General features: G+C 46.2%; 1 protein-coding gene across 1 annotated transcript in view; it reads right to left on the bottom strand.

Annotated features, from left to right (window-relative positions):
- NUP210 (nucleoporin 210kDa) overlaps nucleotides 1–14,503 on the bottom strand; it is a 115,390-nt gene extending 100,887 nt beyond the window's left edge. Inside the window, exons 1-4 of the mRNA XM_015566043.1 lie at nucleotides 14,351–14,503; nucleotides 7,538–7,611; nucleotides 5,895–6,031; nucleotides 4,428–4,559 (exon numbers count right to left, since the gene is read on the bottom strand). Of these exons, the coding sequence (XP_015421529.1) occupies nucleotides 4,428–4,559; nucleotides 5,895–6,031; nucleotides 7,538–7,611; nucleotides 14,351–14,503 (496 nt within the window). The remainder of the gene's footprint in view (nucleotides 1–4,427; nucleotides 4,560–5,894; nucleotides 6,032–7,537; nucleotides 7,612–14,350) is intronic.
- Nucleotides 14,504–14,835: the final 332 nt, after the last annotated feature.

The raw sequence follows: 14,835 nt of genomic DNA, 5'->3' as shown, positions 1-14,835 counted from the left end.
AGGGCAGGTGGGAAGCTTGGCTTCCTCCATCGCCGGGGCAACCAAGCCTCCTGCTTGCTCCAGCTCCGTGGCTGCCAGCTGCCATCTTGGTTGGGTTAATTTGCATACAGTCGCTCTGATTGGCTGGTGGGCAAGGCTTGGGCATAGCAGAGGTATGGTCAATTAGCATCTTTGTCTTTTCTTAGTGTAGATTATGATGTGTCCTGGTGTGGGCCTCTTTAAGTTCATCCTGTTTAGGACCCTCTCTGCTTCCAGGGCATTGTGTCTCTTTCCTTCACCAAGTTAGGGAATTTTTCTGTCATTATTTTTTCAAATAGGTTTTCAATTTCTTGCTCTCTCTCTCTTCTTCCAGTACCCCCACTATGCAAATGCTGGTGTGCTTAAAGTTGTCTGAGAGGCTCCTTACACTGTCCTCATTTTTTTTATTCATTTTTCTTTTTGCTGTTCTGACTGGGTGTTTTTTGCTTCTTTATATTCCAAATCTCTGATTTGATTCTTGGCTTCATCTACTCTACTGTTGACTCTCTGTAATTATTCATTTCAGTGAATGTATCCTTCATTCTAACGTTCTTTTTATGATTTCCATGTCCTTTTTTCTATGCTGTTGAAGTTCTCACTAAGTTCACTGAGCCTCCTTATAACTGGTGTTTTCAACTCTACATCTAGCAGATTGCTTGTCTCCATTTGGTTTAGTTCTTTTTCTGGAGTTTTGCTCTGTTCTTTCATTTGGGCCACATTTCTTTGTCTCCTAATTTTGGCAGCCTCCCTGTGCTTGTTTCTATGTATTAGGTAGAGCTGCTACATCTCCCAGGCTTGTAGAGTGTCCTAATGTAGCAGGTGTTCTGTAGGGTCCCATGGCACAGCCTCCCTGACCACCAAAATCTGGGAACTCAAAGGTACATGCTGGTGTGGGCTTTGTACACCCTCCTCTTGTAGTTGAGCCTCAACTGCTGTTGGCATGTCAATGGGAGGGATTTACTCCCTCAGGCCAATCAGCTGCAAGGACTGGCTGTGACCACCAACCTCCAACCACCCTGGAGGATCAGCTATGCAGGGGCCCATCCCACAGAGCAGGACTTACTTCAGCAGGGTTCTGGTACCTGCTGAGTCCACCCCTTAAGTGTGTTGCTTATCAAGGTGGTTGGGTGGCAGTGCTTTGATTTGATCTGAATCTGTCCACTGGGTGCACTGGCTCTGGGGTCTCCTGGGAGGTGCAGGCCAAGATCAGGCATTACCAGTGTTCTGCCCGGGGCCACCCAGCATGAGCTACAAAGTGAACTACAGATGGCTGCTACTTGTGCTGCACTTGGAGGTGCCCAGGAGAGCCAAGCTGTGAAGCAAGGCAAGCTGCTGCTAGTGCCGGGCTTGGGGCCACTTAGAGAGGGGGTACAGGCTCACTGCGGGCAGATGCTACTTGCTTGAGAAATTTTAGAAAAATCTGAAGCATGAGCCAAAACAGGCCAGTAGTATGGAAAGGCCACTGGAAACAGCTTGGGTGGGCCTGAAAGCTGGGTGTGGTGGGGAAATCACTAGGATGGAGCAAAGAGTGGCTCTGGCCTGTTGGCTCTGTGGGGGGAAGGCTCATCAAAGGAACAATGTCCTCTGCCAGCACTTCTGTCTGGAGAAAGTTGCCTATCCCAGTTCTCATCCTAATGCTGGACAATTCACTTCCTCCCCATTTGCCTCTGGTGCCTTAAGTTGCTGCCTGAGTGCTGGAGCTCAGAGATAGTGAATCTGACTAAGTCCATGTGCAGGCCCTTTATTTTATTTATTTATTTTCATTTTCATACCAGGGCATGTTTATTGATCTTAGAGAGAGGAGAAGGAGAGGACAGAGAGAAACATCAATGCAAGACAGAAACATCCATCAGTTACCTTCCTGTATACCCACTGACTGGGGCTCAAACTGCAACCTAGGTACATGCCCTGCCTGGGAATAGAACCTGCAACCTTTCAGTGTAACAGGACAATACTCCAACCAACTGAGCCACACTAGCCAGGGCTGTGCAGAACCTGACAAGCATGTCAAACTTATGGCCCGCCACGAGTTTGACATGCTTGCAAGGAACCTCCTGGGATTCCAGCAGCCTCCGCCTTCCTCAGCTTCAGTCCTTGCTGGTTTTTACAGTCATAAGTGGTAGAGACTTCTCTTCCTGCACTGGAACCTGGAGAGGGGGGTGCGGTGGCTGGTATGGGGCTGGACCCCTCACTCTTCAGTGGGGACCTCTGCAGCTGAGCTATCCCTCTGGACTTTTGTCCACCACATGTGGGTGTGGGACCAGCCCATTCCACATCTCTGCCCCGACCAGCTTCGATGGGGCTTCTTCTCTAATCCCCTAGTGGTAGCACTTCCATTCAGCTTGATTTCAGGTGGTGATGACTATTCTGTAGTTTACATGTAATTTTGAGAGGAGGCAAATATCCCATTTACCTACACTGTCATCTTGATCAGAAGTCAAATTTCATTTTTCGATTACAGTTTACATTCAATATTATTCTGTATTAGTTTCAGGTGTACAGCATAGTGGTTAGTCAATCATACACTTGACAAAGTGATCCCCCTGATATTTCAAGTACCCTCCAGGCACCATACACAGTTATTAGAATATTATTGACTGTATTCCCTATGCTCTACTTTACATCCCCATGACTATTTTGTAACTGTGTACTTATAAATCCCTTCCTTTTTTAGATCTGATGCTCTGAGTGGCTTGAGTCCATATATTCTTCTAAATTCTTCCCATTCAACTAAGCCAAGAACAGGGCTAATTCTTCCTCGAACCCTGCCCACTGTACTAACTGTTGGGAACTTAGTCCAAGTTCCTCCTTTATCCTCTGCTCACTAGTTACACAGGTCAATTCGTGGGGCAGATGGAGAAGCCATGAGAGGTTGTGGGTATATAAGAACGCGTCTTTATTGCAGAAACCAGTGGCCATACAGCCATTAGACACGACAATTCTTCACGGCAAAGTCCATACAGGCAGGCAGCTGGACACCAGCTGGTAAGTACATATCTTTCCCATAAAGTAGCATCAGTCTCTGTACCCACAGTTACTATCTGAGCAGCCGAATGCTGCCTCTAAACTTACTGCTTTGCATCATAGTGGTATCTCAGCTCTCTGGCTCAGCAGCTTCTCCTGTCTCTCCTACTCAGCACACTGGCTGGTCTCTGTAGCCTCACATAGTAACTACTTCTAAGCTTCATTGTCCCAGCACACTGGATGATTAACATGGTGGCTATGTCTGAGCTCTCTGTGAGCTCTTAGCCTTCCATCGTACCAGTATCAGCTCTCAACTCCATCTGAGCCCTCTAGCCTCTCCAGCACACATACAAGCTACATTGTCTGTGCCTACCGCCTCTGCTTCTCCACACACTCCTCTCCCAGCTGCTCTCTCTCTCTCTCTAGCAGACTCCTGGTCAGTAACCTGTATATTACTCCAGAGACAAAGAAGGCTAGTTGCCAACAGCGACATCAATCATTTGGGTTACAGAAAGGCACAGCGTACCGTACTGTGAGATCACTGTGGCCTTGCAGCTATTCATGGTATCTTGGCCTTGGGCACCCTAATTGGTCTCATGCTCAGAGCGGCCTTGGCCATTCTGATGTATTGACAACACGGCCTATCAACTGTAATTGAGAAAATTAAAGTATGTCAACTGTAATTGACAAATAATTTTATAAATAAATTAATTAAATTTAATTTAAAAGGAAAAGAAAAATAATCTAACCTACAAAATTTCCCTTTGTTCCTTTACCACAAGGTCAGGCTACAGTGAAGATAGTCTGACGACTGCCAGAATAGATCTAAGAACAATTCAGTATTCGATTCTGATAAAATGAAGAAAGATACTACATGAGGACAGCAGTATACATGTGTGCCAGAGTCTATCTGTTTCTCTCTCTCTCTCTCTCTCTCTCTCTCTCCTTCCCTCGCTCCCTCTCTCTCTCTCTCTCTCACACACACACACACACACACACACACACAGAAGTAAACACACACACAATCTGCCATCTGGACCAGGAAGTCATACCAGCACTCAAAGCCAAGCAAGGAGAATGCCTCCCACTGTTTACAACCTAGTAACACAGGAGCCTATCCCAGCTTCTCATCACTCAGATGTCACTTTTCAAAGAGGTGCCTTTACCAAACACAATCCCTATGCACATGCCTGAAGTCAGGCTCCAGAGGCTACAAAAGCTCTCACCTCACCAGCCCTACTACAGAGACCAGTAAACAAGAGTGGCCATGGCATCCCTGACACCAAGGGCCTGGGGTTTACCTCCCAGGTAGTCCAGAGCTCTTCAAGCCTCCTCCCATCCCCATCACCAACCTCACTTTCCTGGCTGGAGCAGCCTTCTGTGTGGAATGGTAGGACTGGACACAGGGAAGAGAGAAACAGAGACTGCCAGGAGGATGTCCTCACCTTCAGAGTCCAGAGCCTGGATCTTCAGCTCCAGGGGCGAGTCCTCCAGGTAGAGTTCGCGGGTCGTGGAGACAATCTGAATGCCATGGATGAGGTCAACGATAGCATCACAGCGCAGGACCTGGCCTGTGGCTAAAGGGACAGGACCCTGGGGTTCAGATGGAGTGCCAGGGCATGACTGCCACCCACCTCCAGGGCTTTGCAGGTCAGGTGGTTTTACACTTTGGCAAAGATTAGAGCAGCCAACAAAACAAGCACCACAAAACAGGGCTGGAAGAACCAAATTAAGCCTCAGAAGGCAAGCAGCTGACCAGCACACGCTCTTCTGAAAGTCAGCATGGACTTTCAAAGAGTAAGCACTTTAGAGGCATGCTCACTGCCCACTGTGTGCCTTTCCAACATGAGCACCAGCATTTAAAGCTGTGTGCAGAACACTCCTCTAAGGAAACACTGTACTTTCAGGGCATAGTCATTATGTCAGATGACATATAGTACGATGAGTGAGCATCCAAAAAGATAGTACTGTTCTGATGCCTGTCCCTACAGTGAGATTAGGAATTCTGCCTGGTGGTGTTTGTTGATGTACACTGGTGTTTTTACATAAGACTATCAGCTCTACAGCAGAAGAAAAGGACTGTGTTCCCATGAGCACAGATGTTTTACTTGCTCCACAAATAAGACACATAAATGGTATTAGCTGGAGAACTCCCTAGTGCAAAAATAACAGCATGTGACTCAAAATCACTCTGACCATTCTCCAGGCACCATATGAAACTTCATGTGCACTATTAATGTACTTCGTTAGAAATCAATACAGCCCCATATCAAAAACCTTAAAAATATTCACATGCTGCGAGACCCAGTAAAACTGGGAATCTATCATTAGCTGGAAATGGCTAACAGAACCCATAATAATTCTCTGAATAAGAATTTTTACTTTTCTATGTAACACTGAAATAAACATCTAAAAACAACATACATGTCCAATGTAAGGAATAATTACAGGACAACTTCCTGTTAAGAATATAACTCAGCTATTAATTCTATAATGAGATGAAAAACTGTTCATATCATGTTAGGTGGAAGAAAAGCAAGACAGAAAATTATATTATTTTTAAGCATTTTACAACCATAATATGGTAAATTAAATAGGGGAAGTGAAAGGATTACAACAACTTTCTTCATTTTGATTCAATACTCATTATGAGTTATTTGCGTAATAAATACTAATTTAGAAATGAAAGCCAGCCTCCATGACAGGGAAAACTGTACAAAGTGCTGGCAGGAGGGACCAGGGTAATGATGTTGCTTGCTCAGTGTCCCTATCCTGCCTGGGTGTCCTCTGACCCAACAGGAGAAATAGAGAGCACTGCCATGGATTCTAGTGGCATTTATGGCTGGGCTCTCAGTGGGATGTTTGCTACATGGTTTCCCCCAGGGACCACACAGGACACTCAAAGCCCTTACTGATGTCCTCTGCAAAGATGATGCTGGTCAGGCGGGCAGGCTGGGACAGACGGGCTTGCACCACCGCCTTCTGGGAGCACTGTTGCTCGTCTGGGCCCAGTGGCTCGATGCTGGCCACCTCTGGCCGGGTCGATGACCTGTGGTAAGAAGACAAGAATTTGCTCTCTGAAGCCATCCCACAAGGCACAGCTGGGAGCAGAAGCCAAAGACGGCTCCCCATCTGAGGCTCTGTCACAGATTCAAACACAGAATAAAGGTGGTAGTCTCCACAAACTTCAAATCCAGAGGAGAAACAGGGCCCAGCCAAGACCCCTCTGATAGGAGGGGGACAATTTGCGGATGTGGAACCTCTGCACACACACCCCTGCTAAAATAACCCAGCAGGAGACCAAAGACTTGGAAGCCACCTCAATGTTCACTAGATAGGCACCTTATGAGATTATTCTATGGGCTTGAAAATAATTCTACACCAGGAGGAAAACTGCCTATGGTCTCTGGTGAAGAAAAGACACGGTGTACCTCTCATGACTCTATGCCAGGCCTGGCACACAGCAGGCTCCAACATTAGCTTCCATCCCCAAATAAATTCTACCAAAGCTGAAGATGACCACAATGACTTCAAGCCCCCATGTGATGGAGCCAACATCATGTCGACGTGGTTAAGAAAGGCAGATCAACACACAAACAAATGATCAACCAAATCTGTGAGGTGGTTTCTCATGGAGAGACAGGCCTCCAGAATAAAAGGATGAAGGGACAGCATGACTCTGGGAGGTATCCAGGATCAGTGCCATGTTTTCTCACCTACAACATGTGATACAACAGTTCCCAGTTGCGGTGAGATGGGAGGGAGGGGTGCAAGCAGAGTGGACACACCACAAAGATCACAGGATGAGCGTTACCCTTACAGCTGTCTGTAGACAGAGCTCAGGGAAGCTGCTCTGAAGTGGCCATTCAGTGACACCACGCAAACACAGGTGCATCAGGCTGGGGACCGGTCAGCCAAGGCCCTGGGGTTGAAAGCAGCTAGGTGTGCTCAAAGAATTAAAGGGCTCCAGAAGATAAGAGGTGCTAAGCTCAAGGAGAATGGCAGGGGCTGAGGTCAGGGATTAAAGTCAAGGAGATAGAGGGTTTTGAATTCAAGGAGATGCCAGGGTCTTAGTCAAGTTGATGGCAGGGGGTTAGGTCAAAGACACCAGAAGAGCTGAAGTCAAGAAGACAGGAGGTGATGAGGCCAGGAGGCACTGAGGGGCCACAGTAAGGAGCTTCCGTTTATTCAAAGGGCAATGACAAGCACTGGGGATCTTAAGCCAGTAAGCCAGTGGTTCTCAACCTTCTGGCCCTTTAAATACAGTTCCTCATGTTGGTTTATGGTTACATACCTAACCATAAAATTATTTTCGTTGCTACTTCATAACTGTAATGTTGCTACTGTTATGAATTGTAATGTAAATATTTGATATGCAGGATGGTCTTAGGCCACCCCTGTGAAAGGGTGGTTCGACCACCAAAGGGGTCGCGACCCACAGATTGAGAACTGCTGCTAAGCATTCCAATCTGATGTACATTTATAGATCAGAGAATAAGGTGCTGCCCTCAGTGAGCTGCTAGTGTGACTGAGGAACCAGGAAAGGGGAACCTACTGTGTAGAGAATTCGATGCTCCTTCCTAGGGCTACACTCAGCACAGCACCCAGCAGAGCAGGCACATTGTGTCTCTACTTCCTTCCTGGCCTCGGCTTCAACTCACTGATACATAAACGTCCTAGAATATTCAGAAGGAAACTTGTAAAAACTGCCTGTTGTTTAAAAGCAGTGATGTTGCCGGACCGGTTTGGCTCAGTGGATAGAGCATCGGCCTGAGGAACTGAAGGGTCCCGGGTTCGATTCCGGTCAGGAGCATGTACCTGGGTTGCGGGCGCTTCCCCAGTGGGGGATGTGCAGGAGGCAGCTGATCGATGTTTCTCTCTCATCGATGTTTCTAACTCTCTATCTCTCTCCCTTCCTCTCTGTAAAAAATCAATAAAATATATTAAAAAAATAAAAATAAAAATAAAAGCAGTGATGTTAAACACACCCAAACAGACCTCTCCCTCCTCTCCAGTTTGATGCCAAGTGGCTCTCCCAGAGCCAAGTCGGCACAGTAGTGACTGCAAACACACCTAAGGGTGTTTTGATTGCACAGACATCACAGGCACGCGAGCGGCTGGCAAGGTGCCTGAAAGTACTCTGCAATAAACCTCACCCACAGTTAAGGAAAGAAGTCTAAGCCCCTGAGAAAATGCATCACTGAGAGACTTCTGAGAAAAGACAGTTTCAGAGACTGAGGGCAGACAACAAAATGGACAAGAATATACAAGAGGTGAGAGAAGGTAGCTGTTGCAAAATGCTCACACGCATGCTGGAAACACACCCCATTTAACTGGCCATAGCTTTGGAACTCTTAAGAGCATTTTCAAAGGACATTAAACCTTCCCAACATGTGTGCACAAACATGCATGTATGCACATACCACACTTACTGTGGAAACAAGACCAAATTAGAAAGCTCACACAGATGAGAGGAGACAAAGGAAATGGGCGAATAAATGCAATGCTGATGCTGGACTGGATCTAGGAACAGAAAAAGAACTTTAGTGGAGGAAATGGTTATATCAAACAGCCTAGAGTTTAGTGAACTGTCATATACCAATGTCAGTTTCTTGATTTTAACAAGTGTTCCTGGTTATGGAAGATGTTAACATTAGGGGAAGCTAGGTAAAGGGTTTACAGGAACTTGGTATTATCTTTGTAACTTTCCTGTAAATCTAAAATTAATCCAAATTTTAAAATTGTGTAAAAGACTGGGGAGAGAAGGATGAACAGACAGAACATAGAGGATTTTTTAGGGAAATGAAACTATAATAATACAAGGCAATACACATTTGTCCAAACCTATAGAATGCACGACACTAAGTACAAACTACAATATAAACTATGGACTATGGACAATAATGTGGCAGTGTAGGTTCAACATTTGTAATAAATGCACCACTCTAGTGTGGGATATTGATAATGGCGGATACTGAGGGGAGGGGTGCTATACAGAAAATCCATAATTTGGCTCAATATTTTTATGAACCCGAAACAGTTCTGAAAAGTAAAGTCTATTAGGAAAACATAAAGACAATTTATCATTTCCTGCTTTTACCCTGAGAAACAGCATGGTTTGTCTTGTTTAACAGCAGCTGGGAGCTAGAGATCTGGACTCCCAGTCTAGCATATAGACTCCCTCTCCAAGTCTTAATCTCAAGAACAAACTAGGGACACCTCTTTTCTCATTCCCTGACAGCAGTGAGTTAATCTCAGACAGAGTCCCAACAAATAAATCACTGCTGATAAGAACAGGAGGCAGCTGATCGATGTTTCTCTCTCATCGATGTTTCTAACTCTCTCTCTCCCTTCCTCTCTGTAAAAAATCAATAAAATATTTTAAAAAAATAAAAATAAAAAAAGAAGCAGGTCCTGGCTCATAAGGCTTTTCTACTGAGAGCAGACTCCAGTTTAAATTATCCGCCAAGGGTGTGTGCTGCTCCAGCTCGCACATATTTGGCTCATCCATGCATCTCAGCTGCTGGTGGGCATGTCTATCCCACTATCCCCCACTCAACAACACTCCTCAAGTCCTACATGGAAGTGTGAAGGTCTTTCTCTGGGCCCCTGGTGTCTGGATGAGATCAACATGTAACCAGTGGAATGAATAAAGCAGGTTGCCCTCCCTAATGTGGTGGGCGTCATCCAGTCAGTTGAAGACCTGTGGCTAAGTGGTGAGCAGCACTCTGTGATGGGACATGGCCTTGCTCAGCTCTCTGCCTACTGATATCTGCTGGAAGGTGAACTTCTGAGACAGCAGGGTGCTGCCACTCACTAGCTGTGTGATCTTGAGCAAATGACTTAACCTCTTTAGACCTCCATTTACTCTTCTATACAATGGGAATAAAAACAGTAGCTGGTGCAAAGGGATAGAGTGGTTTAGTACAATAACAAAGCTCTTATCACAGGGCCTTGCACACAGTAAGCTCTCAAGTTCAGAAAACAGGAGGAGGCTCCCAAATAAGGGGCTTGTGGCCCTTCAGTATTTGGCATGATTCTGAGCACAAGAACTCTGCTCTTTAAAGAAATGAAGAAAATGCGGGGCCTTCCATATTGTGATCATTTATGCCTGACCCTGTCCATCCTCTTCTCTTAATGAAGCCTGACCCTGATCCCTGTTGTCAGGGCCCCAAGAGCAGCCTTTTCAATGCCCGCACCCTACCATCCTTAGAGCCACAGCAAAAATTCAAGCCTAAGAGAGGGTCCCTGGTTCAAGGTCACATTCTTGGAAAGAGCCTGAACTTCCAACTTCAAGTCTAATCTCTGCTGAGAAGTCTCTCCCTCCCTCTCAGCTTTCACACCTCCACGCTCCATTCCTTTGCTTATACTGTTCCCTCCATTTCACATGCCCTTCTCACCCGCTCTCATGTTGCCCAACTCTCATGGCTAATGGCAAATGGCAACTCTTCCATGGACCCATCTCTGATCCTCCTCACCTACCCTCCTCTCAGTTTCCACACCACTGGTCTCCTTGGGGCCCCTAATTCATTTATTCATTCATTGAATCCATATTTATTGGGTTATGTGCAATGTCCCAGGCACTGTTCTAAGCTGGGAATACAACAAAGTACTAATTATACATTAATCCTCACCTTCACAGAGCTTACATTTCAGTTGGAAGAGAACAAGAATAACCAAAATGAGTGAATATGGGGGTCTTAGAAAATAGGGCTATGGAAAGAATTAAAGCAGGATAGGGAAAGGCCGTAATTTTCAGTGGAATGGTGAGCGCAAGCCTCATGGAGAGGGTGACATGGGAGCAGAGACCCACATGTCTGTAAAGGAGCAGCAGGCGTGGGCTCTTGGACATCCGGAAGAAGAGTGTCTGGGGGAAATGGATCAGCGAGTTCAAAGGCCCCAACACAATGACTTGGCAATAATGCTTTTCCCTGTCCAACTTCCCTCAGACACTGCAGACAAGGACAGGGCCTGTGGCTTGTTCACTTCTTGCCCTACTGCACTAGCATATGATTTTGGCACATGTTTTTGTAGATGCCCTTTATCAGATTGTGAATTGATTCTCTTCTATTCCTACTTTGCTGTAAATTTTTCTCATGAATGGTGTTGACTACTCTGCACGTATGGGGATTTTGTGGCTTTTCCTCTTCGTTCTGTTGATATGATGAATTATATTGATTCCTTTGTTAATGTTAAACCAAACCTGCATTCCTGGGATTTACCCCAGTTGGTCATGATACATTATCCTTTTTTCTATTTTCCTGGAATTGATTTGCTAGTATTTTGTTAAGGAATTTTGTGCTTTTGGTCTATGCATTTCTTTTACTGGTAATGTTTTTGTCTGGTTTGCAATCAGTGTAATGTTGGCCTTACAAAAAATGATCTAGGAAATGATCGTTCCTTCTCTCCTTCCTAAAAGAGTTTATGAAGGACTTGTACTATTTCTTCATAAATGTTCAAATAATTTACAGGTAAGGCCATCTGAAATTAAGAGTTCTCTTTATGGGAAGGTTTGTAATTATAAACTTAATTTTACCAAATGTCCTAAATGGAAAAAAAGGCACCAAATGTCCTAAATGGAAAAAAAAGGCCTTTCCAAGTGTTTTCAGAACCATCCCCAAAGTCCTACACAGGAGGTGGCCCAGGACACCCACCTTACAGCTGGGAGGCTGAGGCTCAGTGCCGGCCACACAGCCATGTCGCCTTCTTTCCTCTCGTCGTTCTCACTCACATCCCCCCATGACCTCCTCCCAGACAGCAGCTCCCTTCAAGCACCCTGCCCAGGGTATATCTGCCCTCTCACACACACACAAACATCTAAACAGCTCAATGAGCAGGTGAATGAGGCCAATGCACACACATGGGTGTCATTTCTGTAGGGGACTTGTGCTTGGTTTGGGTAACCCAGTCTCCACCCACCTCTTTCAGTAACAGTGTCCAGATTTTTTTTTTTGGGGTGGGGGGAGTCATTTCTTCTCCACTCTCAGACCATGAGCCCCAGAGTACTCATACTCCTCTGGACACTAGGAAGCAGGTGCCTGGGGCCTGGTGAATCAGCTGTGTGTTCCCCTGGTTTGCCAGGTTCAGACCCAAGCATGTGCCCCACTAAACTTGACTCTGGGGGCTGCAGGGCTGGAACTGATTTCTTCTACCCCAGGAGAGCACCTAGCTGAAGTAAAGACCTGAGGACTGAGAGACCAAGTACTGCTGAAAAGCTCCTGCAACACAGATGCCCAAAACAAATCCTTCCTGCCTCCAGAACAACATGCCATTGTTTTATTTAAGCTACTGTGGTTTGAGTTTCCTGTTACATACGGTCAGAAGAATCTAGACAAATGAAATTCCCCTGACTGAATTCTGTTAAGGTCCGTTGCCTTATTTCATTCAAACTACTGGTACTATATTTTTTTAAAGAAAAAACCTTTCATTTATTATGTGCTTTTTATGTGTCAGTCACAGAATGAAACACATCACAAATATTTCATTTTAATTCTATTGAAACCCCATTTGGTACACAAGGAAACCTCTGCATGATAAGTAATCTGCCCATATTCATACTCCTAGAAAAATGCCTCAGTCCAGCCTGGCTGTAGACCCCTGGTCTGGACCCTGTCCCACTCCCTTGTGCTGAAGGCACATAGATAGTTCAAAATAAGGACAAAGGCCTCCCATCCCTGTCCACAGGGAGGGGCCGGCTTCCAAACCTGGGGAGAAAATGGCCTTAACCTCTTCCTCAAACACCCCACACCCCACATGTATCCTTGACACTGCTTTTCAAGTGGCACTAACTGTTCTAAAACCGTCTTGAAGGAACTAGACCAACTGTTAGCTGAGAAGTGCTGGCTCATTTCCTCTTGCCTCCCAGGTCTGAGCTGGCTCTAGAGCAAGTGACCTGGTTTTGAAAGTGGCTCTGCCACTGTCTGTGAGGCTCCTGGTCTCTGGCTCCCCATTTGTGCAGTGGAAGTCATTCCTACAAAGGGTTAAATTTTGTTTTTAGGTTAAATGGAGAATAACATGTAAAGGGATTAGCAGGAAAAAAACTGGTTCTGCTGTTTTTGTTCCCTCTGCCACACCCCTCCTACAATATTCCAAGCCCCTGCCTCTGCACATGTGCCTCTGGCCACCGGGCAGCTGCCCTCTGCCAGCCTTTCCCCACCTTTGGGCTCTTGCTGTATGCTGCCCTCCTGGATCCGGTCACATCCAGGTAACCCTTATATCTTCTCCTTATTTTTTCCTTTGAATTGATTCTTCTTTATAGAAACAGTACTTTAAAGGACACCTATATCAATTCTGTAGATAGAAAGCTGCTATCATTTGCCATACATCTGCAGTAACCATAAAAACAAAGATGAGTCAAAACAATGTTACTAGATTCTGGGAAGGCGGAGCTGGGTGGGGAGGCACTGCTGCCTGCAAAAGTTCTGAGCCATCGTCCTGCTCCCTCTGAAGACAGACAAATATTAAAAGGTGTTAAGGAAAGTAGAATGGTGGTTGCAGGGGCTGGAAGGAAGGGGATGAGGAGTTGGTGGTTATGAGTATCGAGTTTCAACTGGCACTAATGAAGGGTCCTGGAGATGGATGACAGTGATGGCTACACAACGTATGAATGTACTTAATGCCACTGAACCGTCACTCAAAAATGCTTAAGAAGGTACATTTTATGGTATGTATATTTTACTGCAATTTTTCAAAGAAAAAATATAAACAACATATTGGAACCAGAAATAAACGTTTATTTTGAGGAACTCTAAAGGACTGACACTGAATTTTGAAAGGGTAAAGCTTTCCCAATCTTCACGTCACATAAGGCCCTCGGACACACAGAATGTGCCTGGCGCTCTGGGAGGCACAGGAGCTGAGCAGAGGATGTGGAGCCCCGGACAGGGAGGTTCAGGCCAGAAAACCACAGGAATCAGAAAAAGTGAGAGCTGTGCCAAGGGGGAGGGGGTGGCAGTGGAAGTGACAGCCCACCCTCTATCCACCTGCAGGTCCAGCCCCTCCTGGGAAGAGTTAGGGCCTGCAGGCCAGAAGATGAGCAGAATGGGGAACTCAGAAATGAAGCAGGAAGTAAACAACCCAGGCACCAGGTCAACTGAAAGAAACACACACTTCCAGGCACCTCCCTCTCTGGGTCTCATGAAGGGAGTTTAGCAAGGCCCCACCAGTCCTGCAGGAACTAACGCTGAGGCAGCCCCCAGGCCAGATGCAGAGGGGAGAGCAAGGCCCAGAGTACCAGTCCCAGGCTAATGCCACCCAACTCCTGACCCTGACCACCCACTTCCTGTCTCCTAACCATAGGCCACAAGGTCCCACAGGCCCAGCCCCTGCCAACCTCTCTAACCTCATCTCCTAATACCACTTCCCTCACCAAACCTGCTTGTTTGTGCTCTTCCAACAAGCTCAGTCCCCCGCAGGGCCCCTGCACTTGCTGCTCCCTCCAGGTGGTCCCACTCAGGTTCCAGTTCGGCTCCAGAGGCTTCTCCTGGCTGCCCTCTACAGAATCACACAGCACAATGCTCATGTCCTCAAAGACTCACCACTAGGAATGTGGCCTGTACTTTCCTTAGTTTATGCTCCAGGAAAGCAGGTTCTCCTCTGCTTGTCCATTGTCACCCCTGGGACCTGGAGTAGCACCTGGCTCATACAGTCACAAATATTCATGACCTACCTGATAAGTGAATCCCCAGCCCTCACCTGTGAAATATGGTTGTCATCAATGCTGTCCCTAGGGCACTCGGGCAGGACAGCTCTTCACAGTGAGCACTGTCCTGGGACCTGCAGGCACATGGCATCTCTGCCAGAAATACCACCAAATACGACCCCCCAGTGAGAACACACAAACACTGTCTACCA

The sequence above is a fragment of the Myotis davidii genome, unplaced genomic scaffold (genome assembly GCF_000327345.1).
Source record: "Myotis davidii unplaced genomic scaffold, ASM32734v1 scaffold282, whole genome shotgun sequence".
Taxonomy (NCBI): Eukaryota; Metazoa; Chordata; class Mammalia; order Chiroptera; family Vespertilionidae; genus Myotis; species Myotis davidii.
Note: the sequence above shows the minus strand (reverse complement) of the source record. Positions and strands in the feature narration are given on the sequence as shown.